Raw genomic sequence first — 17,056 nt, 5'->3', positions numbered from 1 at the left:
TTCATTACTGATGGATAGTTTTACTGGACATAGAATGTGTGGTGGTTGAGAGTTATTTTCTTTTAAAAGTTGAAAAATGTGCTACTTCCTTCGGTCTCCATAATTTCATATGATAAACGTTTATCATACAAGGTAGTATTTCTTATAGGTAATGTTTTATTTCTCTCTAGTTGCTTTCAAGATTTTTTCTTTGTCTTTAGTTTTCCCAAACATCTTTTTTCATTCTTTTTTTTTTTAAGATTTTTTCTATTTGGGGTTTGCACATCTTCTTTAATCTTCTTCAAAATGTGGGAACTTTTCAACCATTATTTTCTTAAACTTTTTTTTATTTTTAAATTTCTCTAGATTTAGGGAGAACAAGTGCAGTTTTGTTACACAGATATATTGTTTAATGGTGAAGTCTGGGCTTTTAGTGTAATTTTGAACAGTGTACATTGTACTCATTAAGTAATTTCTCATACCCCATGCCTTTCCCATCCTCCCACCTTTTTGAATCTTCAGTGACTTTTATTTGACATTCTGTGTCCATATGCACATTTTATTTAGCTCCTACTTATAAGTGAGAAAATGCAGTATTTGGCTTTCTGATTTTGAGTTGTTTCACTTAAGGTAATGGCTTCCAATTCCATCCATGTTGCTGCAAAAGACATGATTTTATTCTTTTTTATTGCTGAATATTCTATTGTATGCATGTGTGTGTACATATGTATGTATGTGTATGTGTACTCACACAGATACATACACACACCTCACAGTTTCTTTACTCACTCATCTGTAGCCACTATTTTAAAATACTCCTTTAGCCCCATTATCTTTTTCCTTTTCTTCTGAGACTCTGAAAGTTGGATCTTTTGTTATTGTCTCACAGGTCCTTGAGGCTCTCTATTCTTTTTTTTTTTTTGGGTGTGTGTTTTCTCTCTGATCAGGCTGAGCAAATTGTATTGATCTGTTCTGGAGTTCACTGATTTTGTCTTCTGTCATCTCTGTACTTTTCAATTTATCCCATCCAGTTTTAAGATTTTGGTTATTGTACTTTGTAGTTCCATTACTTTCATGCGATTCTTTTTCATAACTTTTTTCTTTGCTGAAATTTTTTTTATTTACCTTAGAGAAATTATAATTGCTTGTTGAAGCATTTTAAGACCATTGCTTGAAAGTTCTTGTCAGATAATTATGTGATTCATCGTGGTGTTGATTGCAGTTTCTCATTGAAGTTGTGGTTTTCCTGGTACTTTGTATGACAAGTGATTTTTAATTTTACCCTGGACATTTTGGATACTATTTTAGTAGATTCTGGGTCCTACTGAAAATTTTATTTTAGCAGGCAGTCACCTTGTTTAGGTTTAAACAGAGGTCCTGGACTACTTTTTGAACTGTGGTTTTAACGACAATCTAATTTTCAGAAACTTTTCAGTTATATTTTGATCTGCTTGAGTTGTTGCATGCTGCTGGGCCTCCAGTGGTCCCTGCTGATGGTGTTTGAGAGAATGAAATGAACTTTTCAAGGCCGAACTGCCTGGTGCTTCTAAGTATGGGAATGGAGACTCTGGTCTATGGGATGAAGCTTCTTGAGCTGGGTGCTAGTTGTGGCAGGATCTCTCTTTTCCTATGACACAGATGCAGAATACCTCCAGAACCATCCCTTGTTATGGTGGGATCCCCCTACTTATGGGTGTCAGAGTGTATTTACTGGACCAGCTGCTTGTGGTGTGGTTTCCCTTTGTTGGTGCCTGTGGCCTCGTTGGTGTCTCAGGTGGTGCTGCTGCTGAGGATGGTGAATGCTTCCTGTGGCTGCTTATTGACAGTGAGTTTTCCAGTTGAACCTTCTTGCTGTTTCTCCTGGCCTCACCTGGTGGTGTTGATGGCAATCCTGTTAAATTCAGGGGAAGAATGAATCTACCTGGGCTGCTTTCTGTTGTAGGCTTAGGAGTTAGGAAACATCAGATCTGGCTCACTTTTTTTTTTTTCAGTTGGGAGGGTTATAAGACAACCTGTTACTATGTTGTTCCTCTGGTCCTGGGGTCTTCAACTAGTTTTTCTTCCTTTTTTAAACGTTTCAGTGTTTTCCTTTGGTTATATTTTATGGTATTTTCAGGTTTTATAATTGTACTTAATGGAGAGGAACAGGAAGAGACCAAAAGCCCTTCTGCTCATTTTTTAATTGCAATGGGTGAAACTTGTTTAGATCTGGATTTAAATAAACTAAAAAGTAAACTAATTTGATATGAGATTACTCAAATTTTGAAAGCTAGGTATTTTGTATAAAAGTATTTTTCTTATAATGATACGATTGTGTAAAAATAAAAGACTGTCTCTTAGAGATATGTACTAAGATATTTACAGGTGAAATTATGAAATACATAGGATTTGCCTCAAAGATAATATTTATGCATTTGTTCATAGGGTAAGAGTGGTCATTGGCTGATGGTTGTTAGGGCTAGGGGATGAATAAGTGGGACTCAGAATACCTTTGTGTATGTAAAAAATTCTCCATGTTTTTAAATTAAATTTAATTAATTTATTTTTTGCATCCCCCTTATTTCTGAAGTTTATTTTTTAAGTTTAGCTTATATTTCTTGAACAAAGGTTAGATATTATGGTAGAAAGAAACTTGCCTGATTTATTTTCTTTGTACCTAATTTTTGAGTATTGGTGAAGCTAACATGATATAGGCTACCAAGTTTTAACACATTTTCTTATAACGTGAGGAAATATTAAAGTGTTCATAGTGTGTACGTCCCCTCTGATTGGTACTTTAGGAGCCCCAGGAACCATTTGCTTGCTTGTGAACAAGTAATTACAATGAAAGTGCTTTTACCCTGTAAGAGAGTTAATGTGCTTTCTTTAAGTAAGCTCTTTTCTAGTCACCAGGATCTGAAGTTCCAGAGTTGACTCTTCTATAGATTGGTGTATTAATACATTGGACATTTATTCATTCTTTCTTTCTTTCACAGCTTTCTGTTCAAAATCAGGAGTTTGAGATAAATAAAGATGGAATCCCGAAAGTGGATCAGTTTCATCTGGTATGTGACCTTTTTGACATTTACTGGTTTGAAACACACACAGTAATGTAAGCTTAGATATCTGACTGAAAGTTGTCCTCCAGTTTTTCTTTTATTATTATTATTATTATTATTATACTTTAAGTTTTAGGGTACATGTGCACAATGTGCAGACTTGTTACATATGTATCCATGTGCCATGTTGGTGTGCTGCACCCATTAACTCGTCATTTAGCATTAGGTATATCTCCTAATGCTATCCCTCCCCCCTCCCCCCACCCCACAACAGTCCCCGGAGTGTGATGTTCCCCTTCCTGTGTCCATGAGTTCTCATTGTTCAATTCCCACCTACGAGTGAGAACATGCGGTGTGTGGTTTTTTGTCCTTGTGATAGTTTGCTGAGAATAATGGTTTCCAGCTTTATCCATGTCCCTGCAAAGGACATGGGCTCATCATTTTTTATGGCTGCATAGTATTCCATGGTGTATATGTGCCACATTTTCTTAATCCAGTCTATCGTTGTTGGACATTTGGCTTGGTTCCAAGTCTTTGCTATTGTGAATAGTGCCGCAGTAAACATATGTGTGCATGTGTCTTTATAGCATGATTTATAATCCTTTGGATATATACCCAGTAATGGGATGGCTGGGTCAAATGGTATTTCTAGTTCTAGATCCCTGAGGAATCGCCACACTGACTTCCACAATGGTTGAACTAGTTTACAGTCCCACCAACAGTGTAAAAGTGTTCCTATTTCTCCACATCCTCTCCAGCACCTGTTGTTTCCTGACTTTGTAATGATCGCCATTCTAACTGGTGTGAGATGGTATCTCATTGTGGTTTTGATTTGCATTTCTCTGATGGCCAGTGATGATGAGCATTTTTTCATGTGTTTTTTGGCTGCATAAATGTCTTCTTTTAAGAAGTGTCTGTTCATATCCTTCGCCTGCTTTTTGATGGGGTTTGTTTTTTTCTTGTAAATTTGTTTGAGTTCATTGTAGATTCTGGATATTAGCCCTTTGTCAGATGAGTAGGTTGCGAAAATTTTCGCCCCTTCTGTAGGTTGCCTGTTCACTCTGATGGTGGTTTCTTTTGCTGTGCAGAAGCTCTTTAGTTTAATTAGATCTCATTTGTCAATTTTGGCTTTTGTTGCCATTGCTTTTGGTGTTTTAGACATGAAGTCCTTGCCCTTGCCTATGTCCTGAATGGTATTGCCTAGGTTTTCTTCTAGGGTTTTTATGGTTTTAGGTCTAACATTTAAGTCTTTAACCCATCTTGAATTAATTTTTGTATAAGGTATAATGAAGGGATCCAGTTTCAGCTTTCTACATATGGCTAGCCAGTTTTCCTAGCACCATTTGTTAAATAGAGAATCCTTTCCCCATTGCTTGTTTTTGTCAGGTTTGTCAAAGATCAAATAGTTGTAGATATGCAGCATTATTTCTGAGGGCTCTGTTTTGTTCCATTGGTCTATATCTCTGTTTTGGTACCAGTACAATGCTGTTTTGGTTACTGTAGCCTTGTAGTATAGTTTGAAGTCAGGTAGCGTGATGCCTCCAGCTTTGTTCTTTTGGCTTAGGATTGACTTGGCAACGCGGGCTCTTTTTTTGGTTCCATGTGAACTTAAAATTAGTTTTTTCCAATTCTGTGAAGAAAGTCATTGGTAGCTTGATGGGATGGCATTGAATCTATTAATTACCTTGGATAGTATGGCCATTTTCACGATATTGATTCTTCCTATCCATGAGCATGGAATGTTCTTCCATTTGTTTGTATCCTCTTTTATTTCATTGAGCAGTGGTTTGTAGTTCTCCTTGAAGAGGTCCTTCACATCCCTTATAAATTGGATTCCTAGGTATTTTATTCTCTTTGAAGCAATTGTGAATGGGAGTTCACTCATGATTTGGCTCTCTGTTTGTCTGTTATTGGTGTATAAGAATGCTTGTGATTTTTGTACATCGATTTTGTATCCTGAGACTTTGCTGAAGTTGCTTATCAGCTTAAGGAGATTTTGGGCTGAGACGATTCGGTTTTCTAGATATACAGTCATGTCATCTGCAAACAGGGACAATTTGACTTCCTCTTTTCCTAATTGAATGCCCTTTATTTCCTTCTCCTGCCTGATTGCCCTGGCCAGAACTTCCAGCACTATGTTGAATAGGAGTGCTGAGAGAGGGCATCCTTGTCTTGTGCCAGTTTTCAAAGGGAATGCTTCCAGTTTTTGCCCATTCAGTATGATATTGGCTGTGGGTTTGTCATAGATAGCTCTTATGATTTTGAGATACGTCCCATCAATACCTAATTTATTGAGAGTTTTTAGCATGAAGCGTTGTTGAACTTTGTCAGAGGCCTTTTCTGCATCTATTAAGATAATTATGTGGTTTTTGTCTTTGGTTATGTTTATATGCTGGATTACGTTTATTGATTTTCGTATGTTGAACCAGCCTTGCATCCCAGGGATGAAGCCCACTTGATCATGGTGGATAAGCTTTTTGATGTGTTGCTGGATTCGGTTTGCCAGTATTTTTTTGAGGATTTTTGCATCAATGTTCATCAAGGATATTGGCCTAAAATTCTCTTGTTTTGTTGTGTCTCTGCCAGGCTTTGGTATCAGGATGGTGCTGGCCTCATAAAATGAGTTAGGGAGGATTCCCTCTTTTTCTATTGATTGGAATAGTTTCAGAAGGAATGGTACCAGTTCCTCCTTGTACCTCTGGTAGAATTCGGCTGTGAATCAGTCTGGTCCTGGACTTTTTTTGGTTGGTAAGTTGTTAATTATTGCCTCAATTTCAGAGCCTGTTATTGGTCTATTCAGAGATTCAACTTCTTCCTGGTTTAGTCTTGGGAGGGTGTATGTGTCGAGGAATTTATCCATTTCTTCTAGATTTTCTAGTTTATTTGCGTAGAGGTGTTTATAGTATTCTCTAATGGTAGTTTGTATTTCTGTGGGATCGGTGGTGATATCCCCCTTTATCAATTTTTATTGCGTCTATTTGATTCTTCTCTCTTTTCTTCTTTATTAGTCTTGCTAGTGGTCTATCGATTTTGTTGCTCTTTTAAAAAAACCAGCTCCTGGTTTCATTGGTTTTTGAAGGGTTTTTTGTGTCTCTATTTCCTTCAGTTCTGCTCTGATCTTAGTTATTTCTTGCCTTCTGCTAGCTTTCGAATGTGTTTGCTCTTGCTTCTCTAGTCCTTTTAATTGTGATGTTAGGGTGTCAATTTTAGATCTTTTCTGCTTTCTCTTGTGGGCATTTAGTGCTATAAATTTCCCTCTACACACTGCTTTGAATGTGTCCCAGAGATTCTGATATGTTGTGTCTTTGTTCTCATTGGTTTCAAAGAACATCTTTATTTCTGCCTTCATTTCATTATGTACCCAGTCATCAATTGAGGAGCAGGTTGTTCAGCTTCCATGTAGTTGAGTCTTTTTGAGTGAGTTTCTTAATCCTGACGTCTAGTTTGATTGCACTGTGGTCTGAGAGACAGTTTGTTATAATTTCTGTTCTTTTACATTTGCTGAGGAGAGCTGTACTTCCAACTATGTGGTCAATTTTGGAATAGGTGTGTTGTGGTGCTGAAAAGAATGTATAATCTGTTGATTTGGGGTGGAGAGTTCTGTAGATGTCAGTTAGGTCGGCTTGGTGCAGAGCTGAGTTAAATTCCTGGAGATCCTTGTTAACTTTCTGTTTTGTTCATCTGTCTGATTTTGACAGTCGGGTGTTAAAGTCTCCCATTATTATTGTGTGGGAGTCTAAGTCTCTTTACAGGTCACTAAGGACTTGCTTTATGAATCTGGGTGCTCCTGTATTGGGTGCATATATATATTTAGGATACTTAGTTCTTCTTGTTGAATTGATCCCTTTACCATTATGTAATGGCCTTCTTTGTCTCTTTTGATCTTTGTTGGTTTAAAGTCTGTTTTATCAGAGACTAGGATTGTAACCCCTGCCTTTTTTTGTTTTCCATTTGCTTGGTAGATCTTCCTCCATCCCTTTATTTTGAGTCTATGTGTGTCTCTGCACATGAGATGGATTTCCTGAATACAGCACACTGATGGGTCTTGACTCTTTATTCAGTTTGCCAGTCTGTGTCTTTTAACTGGAGCATTTAGCCCATTTACATTTAAGGTTAATATTGTTATGTGTGAATTTGATCCTGTCATTCTGATGTTAGCTGGTTATTTTGCTCATTAGTTGATGCAGTTTCTTCCTAGCCTCGATGGTCTTTACAATTTGGTATGTTTTTGCAGTGGCTGGTACTGGTTGTTCTTTCCATGTTTAGTGCTTCCTTCAGGAGCTCTTTTAGGGCAGGCCTGGTGGTGACAAAATCTCTCAGCATTTGCTTGTCTGTAAAGTATTTTATTTCTCCTTCATTTGTGAAGCTTAGTTTGGCTGGATATGAAATTCTGTGTTGAAAATTCTTTTCTTTAAGAATGTTGAATATTGGCCCCCAGTCTCTTCTGGCTTGTAGAGTTTCTGCCGAGAGATCAGCTGTTAGTCTGATGGGCTTCCCTTTGTGGGTAACCCGACCTTTCTAAACTCTGGCTGCCCTTAACATTGTTTCCTTTATTTCAACTTTGGTGTGTCTGACAATTATGTGTGTTGGAGTTGCTCTTCTCGAGGAGTATCTTTGTGGTGGTCTCCGTATTTCCTGAATTTGAATGTTGGCCTGCCTTGCTAGATTGGGGAAGTTCTCCTGGATATTATCCTACAGAGTGTTTTCCAACTTGGTTCCATTCTCCCTGTCACTTTCAGGTACACCAATTAGACGTAGATTTGGTCTTTTCACATAGTACCATATTTCTTGGAGGCTTTGTTCATTTCTTTTCATTCTTTTTTCTCTAAACTTCTCTTCACTCTTGATTTCATTCATTTCATCTTCCATCGCTGATACCGTTCTTCCAGTTGATCGTGTCTGTTACTGAGGCTTGTGCATTCGTCACGTAGTTCTCATGCCGTGGTTTTCAGCTCCATCAGGTCCTTTAAGGACTTCTCTGCATTGGTTATTCTGGTTATCCATTCATCTAATTTTCAAAGTTTTTAACTTCTTTGCCCTTGGTTTGAACTTCCTCCTGTAGCTTGGAGTAGTTTGATTTTCTGAAGCCTTCCTCTCTCCACTTGTCAAAGTCATTCTCTGTCCAGCTTTGTTCTGTTGCTGGTGAGGAGCTGCATTCCTTTGGAGGAGGAGAGGTGCTCTGATTTTTAGAGTTTCCGGTTTTTCTCCTCTGTTTTTTCCCCATCTTTGTGGTTTTATCTACCTTTGGTCTTTGATGATGGTGACATACAGATGGGTTTTTGGTGTGGATGTCTTTTCTGTTTGTTAGTTTTCCTTCTAACAGTCAGGACCCTCAGCTGCAGGTCTGTTGGAGTTTACTGGAGGTCCACTCCAGACCCTGTTTGTCTGGGTATCACCAGCAGAGGCTGCAGAACAGTGGATATTGGTCAACCGCAAATGCTGCTGCCTGATCGTTCCACTGGAAGTTTTGTCTCAGAGGAGCACCCAGCTGTGTGAGGTGTCAGTCTGCCCCTACTGGGGGGTGCCTCCCAGTTAGGCTGCTCGGGAGTCAGGGACCCACTTGAGGGGGCAGTCTGCCTGTTCTCAGATCTCAAGCTGCGTCCTGGGAGAACCACTACCCTCTTCAAAGCTGTCAGACAGGGACATTTAAGTCTTCAGAGGTTATTGCTGTCTTTTGTTTGTTTGTGCCCTGCCCCCAGAAGTGGAGCTTACAGAGGCAGGCAGGCCTCCTTGAGCTATGGTGGGCTCCACCCAGTTTGAGCTTCCTGGCTGCTTTGTTTACCTACTCAAGCCTGAGCAATGGCAGGCACCCCTGCCCCAGCCTCGCTGCCACCTTGCTGTTTGATCTCAGACTGCTGTGCTAGCAATGAGCGAGGCTCCGTGGGCATAGGACCCTCCAAGCCAGGTGCAGGATATAATCTCCTGGAGTGCTGTTTTTTAAGCCCGTTGGAAAAGCACAGTATTAGGGTGGGAGTGACCCAATTTTTCAGGTGCTGTCTGTCACCCCTTTCTTTGACTAGGAAAGGGAATTCCCTGACCCCTTGTGCTTCCCGGGTGAGGCGATGCCTCGCCCTGCTTGGGCTCACACACGGTGCATTGCATCCACTGTCCTGCACCCACTGTGCGGCACTCCCCAGTGAGATGAACCTGGTACCTCAGTTGGAAATGCAGAAATCACCGTCTTCTGCATTGTCACGCTGGGAGCTGTAGACTGGAGCTGTTCCTATTCGGCCATCTTGGCTCCACCCTCCGACTTGTTCTTTTTCAATTTGGATTCCTTTTATTTTTCTTGCCTGATTGTTCTGACTAGGACTTCCAGGACTGTGTTGAAGAGGAGTGGTGAAAGTGGAGATCTTTGTCTTGTTCTAGTTCTTTAGAGGAATGTTTTTCTTTCTTTCTTTTTATTTTTGTTTTCGTTTTTTTGAGATGGAGTTTCGTTCTTGTTGCCCAGCTGGAGTGCAGTGGCGCAGTCTCAGCTCACTGCAACCTCCGCCTCCTGGGTTCAAGCAGTTTTCTTGCCTCAGCCTTGCCAAGTAGCTGGGATTACAGGCGCCTGCCATGATGCCCAGCTGATTTTTTTTTTTTTTTTTGTATTTTTTAGTAGAGATGAGGTTTCACCATGTTGGTCAGGCTGATCTCGAACTCCTCACCTTGGGTGATCAGCCCACCTCAGCCTCCCAAAGTGCTGGGATTACAGGCGTGAGCCACTGCGCCTCACTAGAGGATTGTTTTTCTTTTCCCCATTTAGTAATGATGTTAACTGTGGCTTTGTTATAGATAGGCTTTATTTTGTTGAGGTATGTTCCTTGTATACCTAGTTTGTTGAGAGCCTTTATCGTAAAGGAATGTTTTAATCTATCAAATACTTTTTCTGTGTCTATTGAGATGGTTTGCCATATGGTTTTTGCGCTTAGTTCCGTTGATGTGATGGATCATGTCATTGATTTGGGTATGTTGAACCATCCTGGCATCCCTGGGATAAGTCCTAATTAATCATGGTGTATTATGTTTTTGATGTGCTGTTGGATTCGGATTGCTAGTATTTTGTTGAAAAATTTTGCATCTGTGTTCATCAGGGATACTGGTCTATAGTTTTTTGTTGTTGTTGTGTCCTTGTCTGGTTTTGGTATCAAGGTAGTGCTGGGCTTGGCCTTGTAGAACAAGTTAGGGAGAATTCTCTCCTCTTGAACCTTTGCAGTAGTTTGAGGATAATTGATGTTAGTTCTTTGAAAATTCAGTAGAATTCAGCAGTGAAGCTCTCTGGTCCTGGACTTTTCTGTGTTGGGAGACTTTCTCTTACTGACTGAATTCCATTACTTGTTACTGGTCTGTTCATGTTTTCTATTTCTTGCTGATTCAAACCTGGTAGGTTGTATGTGTCCAGGAATTTATACATTTCCTCTAGGTTTTCCAGTTGTTCATGTATAATTACTCATAGTAGTCTTTATGTTTTGTATTTTTTTTTGTTTTTGTTTTGAGACGGAGTCTCCCTCTGTTGCCCAGGCTGGAGTGCAGTGGCACAGTCTCGGCTCACTGCAAGCTCCGCCTCCTGGGTTCACACCATTCTCCTGCCTCAGCCTCCCTCGTAGCTGGGACTACAGGCGCCTGCCACAATGCCCGGCTAATTTTATGTTTTGTATTTTTGTGATATCAGGCATAGTGTCTTCTTTCTCATTTCTGATTGTGCTTATTGCAGCTTTTTAAAAATTTTTAGTACAGCTAGCAGTTTATTGATTTTGTTTATCTTTTCAAAAAAATTTTTTGTTGATCCTTTGTATTTTTTTTAGTCTGTTTCACTTAATTCTGCTCTCGTCTTTAGTCTTTCTTTTCTACTAATATGTATCAGGTCGTTTATTTGAAATCTTACTCCTTTTTTGATACAAGAATTGCAATAAACTTCTCTTTTCACACTGTTTTTGCTATATCTCATTAGTTTTGTTATGTTGCTTTGATTTGCAGTTGTTCTAAGACATTTTCTTATTCCCTCTTTAATTTCTTCCTTGAACCAGTGATTGTTCGAAGACATTTTCTAATTCCCTCTTAATTTCTTCCTTGACCCAGTGGTCATTCAGCAGCATGTTGTTTAATTTCCATGTTTTGTGTGTGTGTGTGTGTGTTGTTGTTGTTGTTGTTGTTTCTTTTTGAGATGGGAGTCTCACTGTATTGCCCAGGCTGGAGTGCAGTGGCATCATCTCATCTCACTGCAACTTCTGCCTCGTGGGTACAAGCAATTCTCCTGCCTCAGCCTCTTGAGTAGCTGAGATTATAGGTGTCTGCCACGACATTCATCTAATGTTTGTATTTTTAGTAGAGACGAGGTTTCACCACATTGGCCAGGCTCGTCTCAAACTCCTGACCTTAGGTGATCCACCTGCCACCACCTCCCAAAGTGCTGGGATTATAGGCATGAGCCACTGTGCCTGGCCAGTTTCCATGCATTTGTATAGTTTTCAGTTTCTCTTGTTGATTTTTAGTTTTCCATTGTGGTCTGAGATGATACTGGATATGATTTTAATTTTAAAACATTTTTTGAGCTTTGTTTTGTGGCTTAAGATATGGTCTTTTCCTACAGAATGTTCCATATGCTCATGAGAAGTATGTGTATTCTGTGTTGCTGTTGGGTAAAGTGTTCTGTCAATATCTGTTAGGTTAATTTGGTTTTTAAGTGCAGTGTAAAATCAGTTTTTTTAAAATTAATTTTCTCTCTAGATTATCTGTCTAGTGGTGAGAGTTGGGTGGAGTCTGTTTCTCCCTTTAGATCTAATAATATTTGATTTATATATCTGGGTGCTCTGTTGTTGGATCCATGTATATGTTTAGAATTGTTACATTCTCTTGCTGAATTGATCCCTTTATTATTATATAATAACCTTCTTTGTCACTTTTTGCTCTTTTTCACTTAAAGTCTGTCTTACCTGATACAAGTATAGTTATACCTGCTTGCTTTTGGTTTCCTTTTGTATGGAACATCTTTTCCCATCTTTTTGCAGCATATAATTAGGTCATTAAAAAAAAAAAAAACTCCTTTCAACGAGTCTATATCTTTTAAGTGGAAAGTTCAACTGGTTTACATTCAAGGCTGTCATTGATACATGCATGAGGGTTAATTTCTGTCATTATATTAATTGATTCTGGTTGTTTTGTGTATCTTTTGTTTCTTATTTTCTCATTTATTCATTGTGGTTTGGTGGTTTTCTGTTGTGGTAACACTTGAATTCTTTCTCTTCTTTAGTTGTGTGTTTGTTTTACCAGTGGAGTTTATATGTGTTTTGTAATGGTAGATATTGTTCTTTCACTTCCAAGTATACAACTCTCTTAGTAGAGACGGGGTTTCACCATGTTGGCCAGGCTAGTCTTGAACTCCTGACCTCAAGTAACCTCGGGTGATTCCCCCCACCACGGCCTCCCAAAGTGCTGGGTTTAAAGGCATAAGCCACTGTGCCCAGCCAGATGATCTATTTGAAGTGTGATAATCGGCTCATTATTTTGGTGTGTTTTTTGTTGAGGGGAGTACCAGATACCTTGTCAGTCATCTTGAAGCCCCTCCTTCCTGACTGTATTTATTGAAAAAATAAGTCCACTTATTAGTGGACCTACCTGTGCAGTTCAAATCTGTGTTGTTTAAGGGTCAACTATAGTTGAACTTTAAAAATCTAAATAGAAAAACTTGATTTTAGCCCTGTATCACTGACCAAAAGTATTTGTGAATTGTATCCTCCTTCATTACATATTTGTCCTTTTGTTCCTTTGTTTTGTAACACCTGTTTTTCCTTGCAGGATGATAAATTCAAATCCCTCCTCTGTAGCTTGATATATTATAGAAGTTCAATGACTGCTGAACAAGTTTTAAATGCTGAATGTTTCTTGATACCAAAGGAGAAATCAGTTCCAAACCTAGAAAAAGATACTGAATACACCCTATATAAAAAGGAAGAAGAAATAAAGACAGAGAACTTGGATAAATGTATGGAAAAGACAAGAAATGGTGAAGCCAACTTTGATTGTTAAATTATTATTGTTGTTGTTGCAGATATTCTTTTTAAAAACTTTGTTTAGTTTGGTTAATACACAGAAATATCTAGAAATGTTCTGGGACTAGTTAGGTTGTATCTTTAGTATTCAGGTTGTGAAAAATAAAGATGTTTGGCTATGCACAAAATAGTTTGTATGCTTTGAACTTTAGTTTACTTGGAGTTTGATATGGTTTGGCTGTGTCCCCACCCAAATTTCATTTTGAATTGTAATTCCCATAATCCCCACGTGTTGTGAGAGGGACCTGGTGGGAGGTAATTGAATCATGGGGTCAGGTTTTTCCCATACTGTTCTCATGGTAGTGAGCAAGTCTCATGACATCTGGTGGTTTTATAAAGGGGAGTTGCCCTATGCAAGCTTTTTGCCTGCTACCAGTAAGGCATGCTGTTACTCTTCCTTCACCTTCCACCATAATTCTGAGGCCTCCCTAGCCATGTGAGCAACTGTGAGTCCATTAAACCTCTTCCCTTTATAAATTATCCAGTCTCATGTTTGTCTATTAGCAGCATGAGAATAGACTAATAAAGTAAATTGGTACTATGAGTGGGGTGCTGCTGTAAAGATACCCAAAAATGTGGAAGTGACTTTGAAACTGGGTAACAGGCAGAGGTTGGAACAGTTTGGAGGGCTCAGAAGAGGACAGGAAGATGTGGGAAAGTTTGGAACGTCCTAGAGACTTGTTGAATGGCTTTGACCAAAATGCTGATAGTGATATGGCCAATGAAGTCCAGGTTGAGGTGGTCTCAGATGGAGATGAGGAACTTGTTGGAAACTGGAATAAAGGTGACTCTTGCAATGTTTTAGCAAAGAGACTGGGAGCATTTTTGCCCTAGAGATTTGTGCAACTCTGAACTTGAGAGAGATGATTTAGGGCATCTGGTGGAAGAAATTTCTAAGTAGCAAAGCATTCAAGATGTGACCTGGGTGTTGTTAAAAGCATTCAGTCTTATGTATTCACAAAGATATGGTTTGGAATTGGAACTTATGTTTAAAAGCAGAGCATAAAAGTTCAGAAAATTTGCAGCCTGATGATGTGATAGAAAAGAACCTATTTTCTGAGGAGAAATTGAAGCCAGCTGTAGAAGTTTGCATAAGTAATGAGGGGCCAAATGTTAATCACTAAGAGAATGGGGAAAATTTCTCCAGGGCATATCAGAGACCTTTGTGGCAGGCTGTCCTATCACAGGCCCAGAGGCCTAGGAGGAAAAAATGGTTTCATGGGCTGGGCCCAGGGTCCCCCTGCTATGTGGAGCCTGGAGACTTGGTGCTCTGCATCCTAGCTGCTCTAGCTGTGGCTAAAAGGGTCCAAGGTACAGCTTCGCCCATGGCTTCAGAGGGTGCAAGCTCCACACCTTTAGCAACTTCCAACTTCCATGTGGCATTGAGCCTGCAGGTGCACAGAAGTAAGAATGGAGGTTTGGGAACCTCCACCTACATTTCAGGGGATCTTTGGAACCACCTGGATGTCCAGGCAGAAGTTTTCTGCAGAGATGGGACCTTCATGGAGAACCCCTGCTAGGGCAGTGTGGAAGGGAAATGTGGAGTCAAAGCCCCCACACAGAGTCTGTACTGGGGCATTGCCTAGTGGAGCTGTGAGGAGAAGGCCACGGCCCTCCAGGCCCCAGAATGGTAGATCCACCGACAGCTTGCACTTTGCACCTAGAAAAGCTGCAGACAACACCAGCTTGTGAAAGCAGCTGGGGCGGGGGGTGGTTGCTGCACCCTGCAAAGCCACAGGGGCAGAGCTGCCCAAGGCCATGGGAACCCAACTCTTGCGTCAGTGTGACCTGGATATGAGTCAAAGGAGGTCATTTTGGAGCTTTAAGATTTGGCTGCCTTGCTGGATTTCAGACTTGCATGGGGCACTGGATTTCAAACTTGTATATAGTCCCTTTATTTTGGCCAATTTCTCCCATTTGGAACAGGTGTATTTACCCAATGCCTGTACCCCCATTGTATCTAGGAAGTAACTAACTTGCTTTTGATTTTACAGGCTCATAGGCAGAAGGGACTTGCCTTGTCTCAGATGAGACTTTGGACTCTGGACTTTTGAGTTAATGCTGAAATGAGTTAAGATTTTGGGAGACTGTTGAGAAGGCATGATTGGTTTTGAAATGGGAGGACATGAGCTTTGGGAAGGGCCAGGGATGGAATTATATGGTTTGGCTGGGTCCCCACTCACATCTTATCTTGAATTGTTATAATCCCCATGTGTCAAGGGTGGGCCCAAGTGCATATAATTGAATCATGGGGACAGTTTCCCCCATACCATTCTTGTGATAGTGAATAAGTCTCATGAGATCTGATGGTTTTATAAATGGGAGTTCCCTGCACAAGACCTCTTGCCTGCCACCATGTAAGATGTTCCTTTGCTCTTCCTTTGTCTTCTGCCATGATTGTGAGGCCTCCCCAGCCATGTGGAACTGTGAGTCCATTTAACCTCTTTCCTTTATAAATTACCCAGTCTCGGGTATGTCTTTATCAGCAGCATGAGAACAGACTAATATAGAGTTATTAAAGAAGGATATTCTGATTCTAATTATCTTTCGAAATTGAGTAATTAAAATGTGATACTTTGATAGGAAAAGACATTACATTGCTTGACAAGTCCTATGCAGATTTTCAGTATACTGGCTAGCTGGATATGAAGGCTCATGCTTTTATTCAACAAATAATGTTGTAATCTGCTTTGTATCCAGTTCTGGAAATACAAAAATACATAAAACTGGTCCTTACACTTATGAAGACTACCATCTATTGAGAAATCCAGAGATACAAACAGATTATAATACAACATGGAATATCCAGTGACAGCTCTGGGCTTGATGAGATTGTACAGGAGTACTCTTCTTGTGGAGGAGGGTTGTCAAGGAAATCTTTCTGGAGAAGGCAGTATCTTGGTTAAATCTCAGAGGATGAGTTGAAATGGTAAAGAGAGTGGCAGGAGTATCTTTTTCTTTTTTCTTTTTTAGAGACAGGGGCTTGCTCTGTCACTCAGGCTTGAGTGCAGTGGTGAACTCATGGCTCACTGTAACCCTGAACTCCTGGGCTCAAGCAGTCCTTTCACCTCAGCCTCCCAAGTAGAAGGATTACAGGCACAAGAGTATCTTAATAGCAGAGAAAACATCATGAAAGCACTGAAAGGAGAAACAGTTTGTTGTCTTTAGTATGAAGTAAAAGGCAGGGAATAGGTAGATGAGGGCTTCATATGAAATAATAAAATGCTTATACCTAATTATTTTATAGGAAATGTGGAGTTATTGAAGAATTATAAGCAGATTTAGCTCGCTTGAAATCCATCTTCTAACTGTCATCAGGATAGAGGTAGGGAGACTAGTTAGATGGCAATTATGATAAAGTAGGGGAGAGATGATTAAAGCCAGATCTAGAGAAGTAGAATTAGAGATGAAACCTACAGGACAAACTTATAAAATAATTGGGAGGCAAAATCAGTAGGACTTGGTAATTGGAGTATATGTAGACTTAAGTAGTATGGCAGAGTTTTTTTGTTGCCTATTCAATGTCCAGTCTTCCTTAGTTATAGATCCCTAGTATTATTTGGACTGTTGATGTACTCAGCAAGAGTACATTTGCCATTTTCTCTGTAATGAGGCCTTTTGACTAAGTTCTTGCAAATAAGGCTCCTAAAAAGGAGCTGACGAGGCTGGGAGATGTTCCCTTTGCCTTCATTCGTTTCCTACTACCCTGAAGCTAACATGACGGCTAGAATTGGAAGAGCTCCCTTGGATCATGAGGTGATTTTGAGGATGCAAGCCATGAGCTAGGTTGGTGGAACAGCAAGTTAGAAAGAGCTGGTCATCATTCTGGAGCCTCTGTTAGTACAGAGCCTTGAGATTTTATGTTGAGAGAATAAACAAAATGTGGTTCCTGTATCAGCAGCTTCAGCATCACCTGGGAAGTTGTTAGAAATGAAAATTTTTGGCTCCGCTGCAGACCTACTAAGTAAGAATCTCAGAGTGAGGGGTGGAGCCAATAATCTGTGTTTT

At 39.9% G+C, this 17,056-nt stretch overlaps 1 protein-coding gene across 7 annotated transcripts in view; it reads left to right on the top strand.

Moving 5' to 3' along the window:
- STK31 (serine/threonine kinase 31) overlaps window positions 1-13,176 on the top strand; it is a 131,258-nt gene extending 118,082 nt beyond the window's left edge. For 5 of the 7 annotated variants that reach the window (XM_063636304.1, XM_055272414.1, XM_055272412.1 and 2 more), the window contains 2 exons: window positions 2,955-3,023; window positions 12,795-13,176. In XM_063636304.1, the coding sequence (XP_063492374.1) occupies window positions 2,955-3,023; window positions 12,795-13,025 (300 nt within the window). In that variant the 3' untranslated portion in view covers window positions 13,026-13,176. Of the gene's footprint in view, window positions 1-2,954; window positions 3,024-5,603; window positions 5,694-12,794 lie in introns of those variants that run through there. The other 2 variants (XM_055272417.2, XM_055272416.1) reach the window with 2 other exon arrangements.
- The last annotated feature ends 3,880 nt before the right edge of the window (window positions 13,177-17,056 follow it).

Source organism: Symphalangus syndactylus, chromosome 3, assembly GCF_028878055.3.
Source record: "Symphalangus syndactylus isolate Jambi chromosome 3, NHGRI_mSymSyn1-v2.1_pri, whole genome shotgun sequence".
NCBI lineage: Eukaryota > Metazoa > Chordata > Mammalia > Primates > Hylobatidae > Symphalangus > Symphalangus syndactylus.
This window is presented reverse-complemented; position numbering and strand designations above follow the sequence as displayed.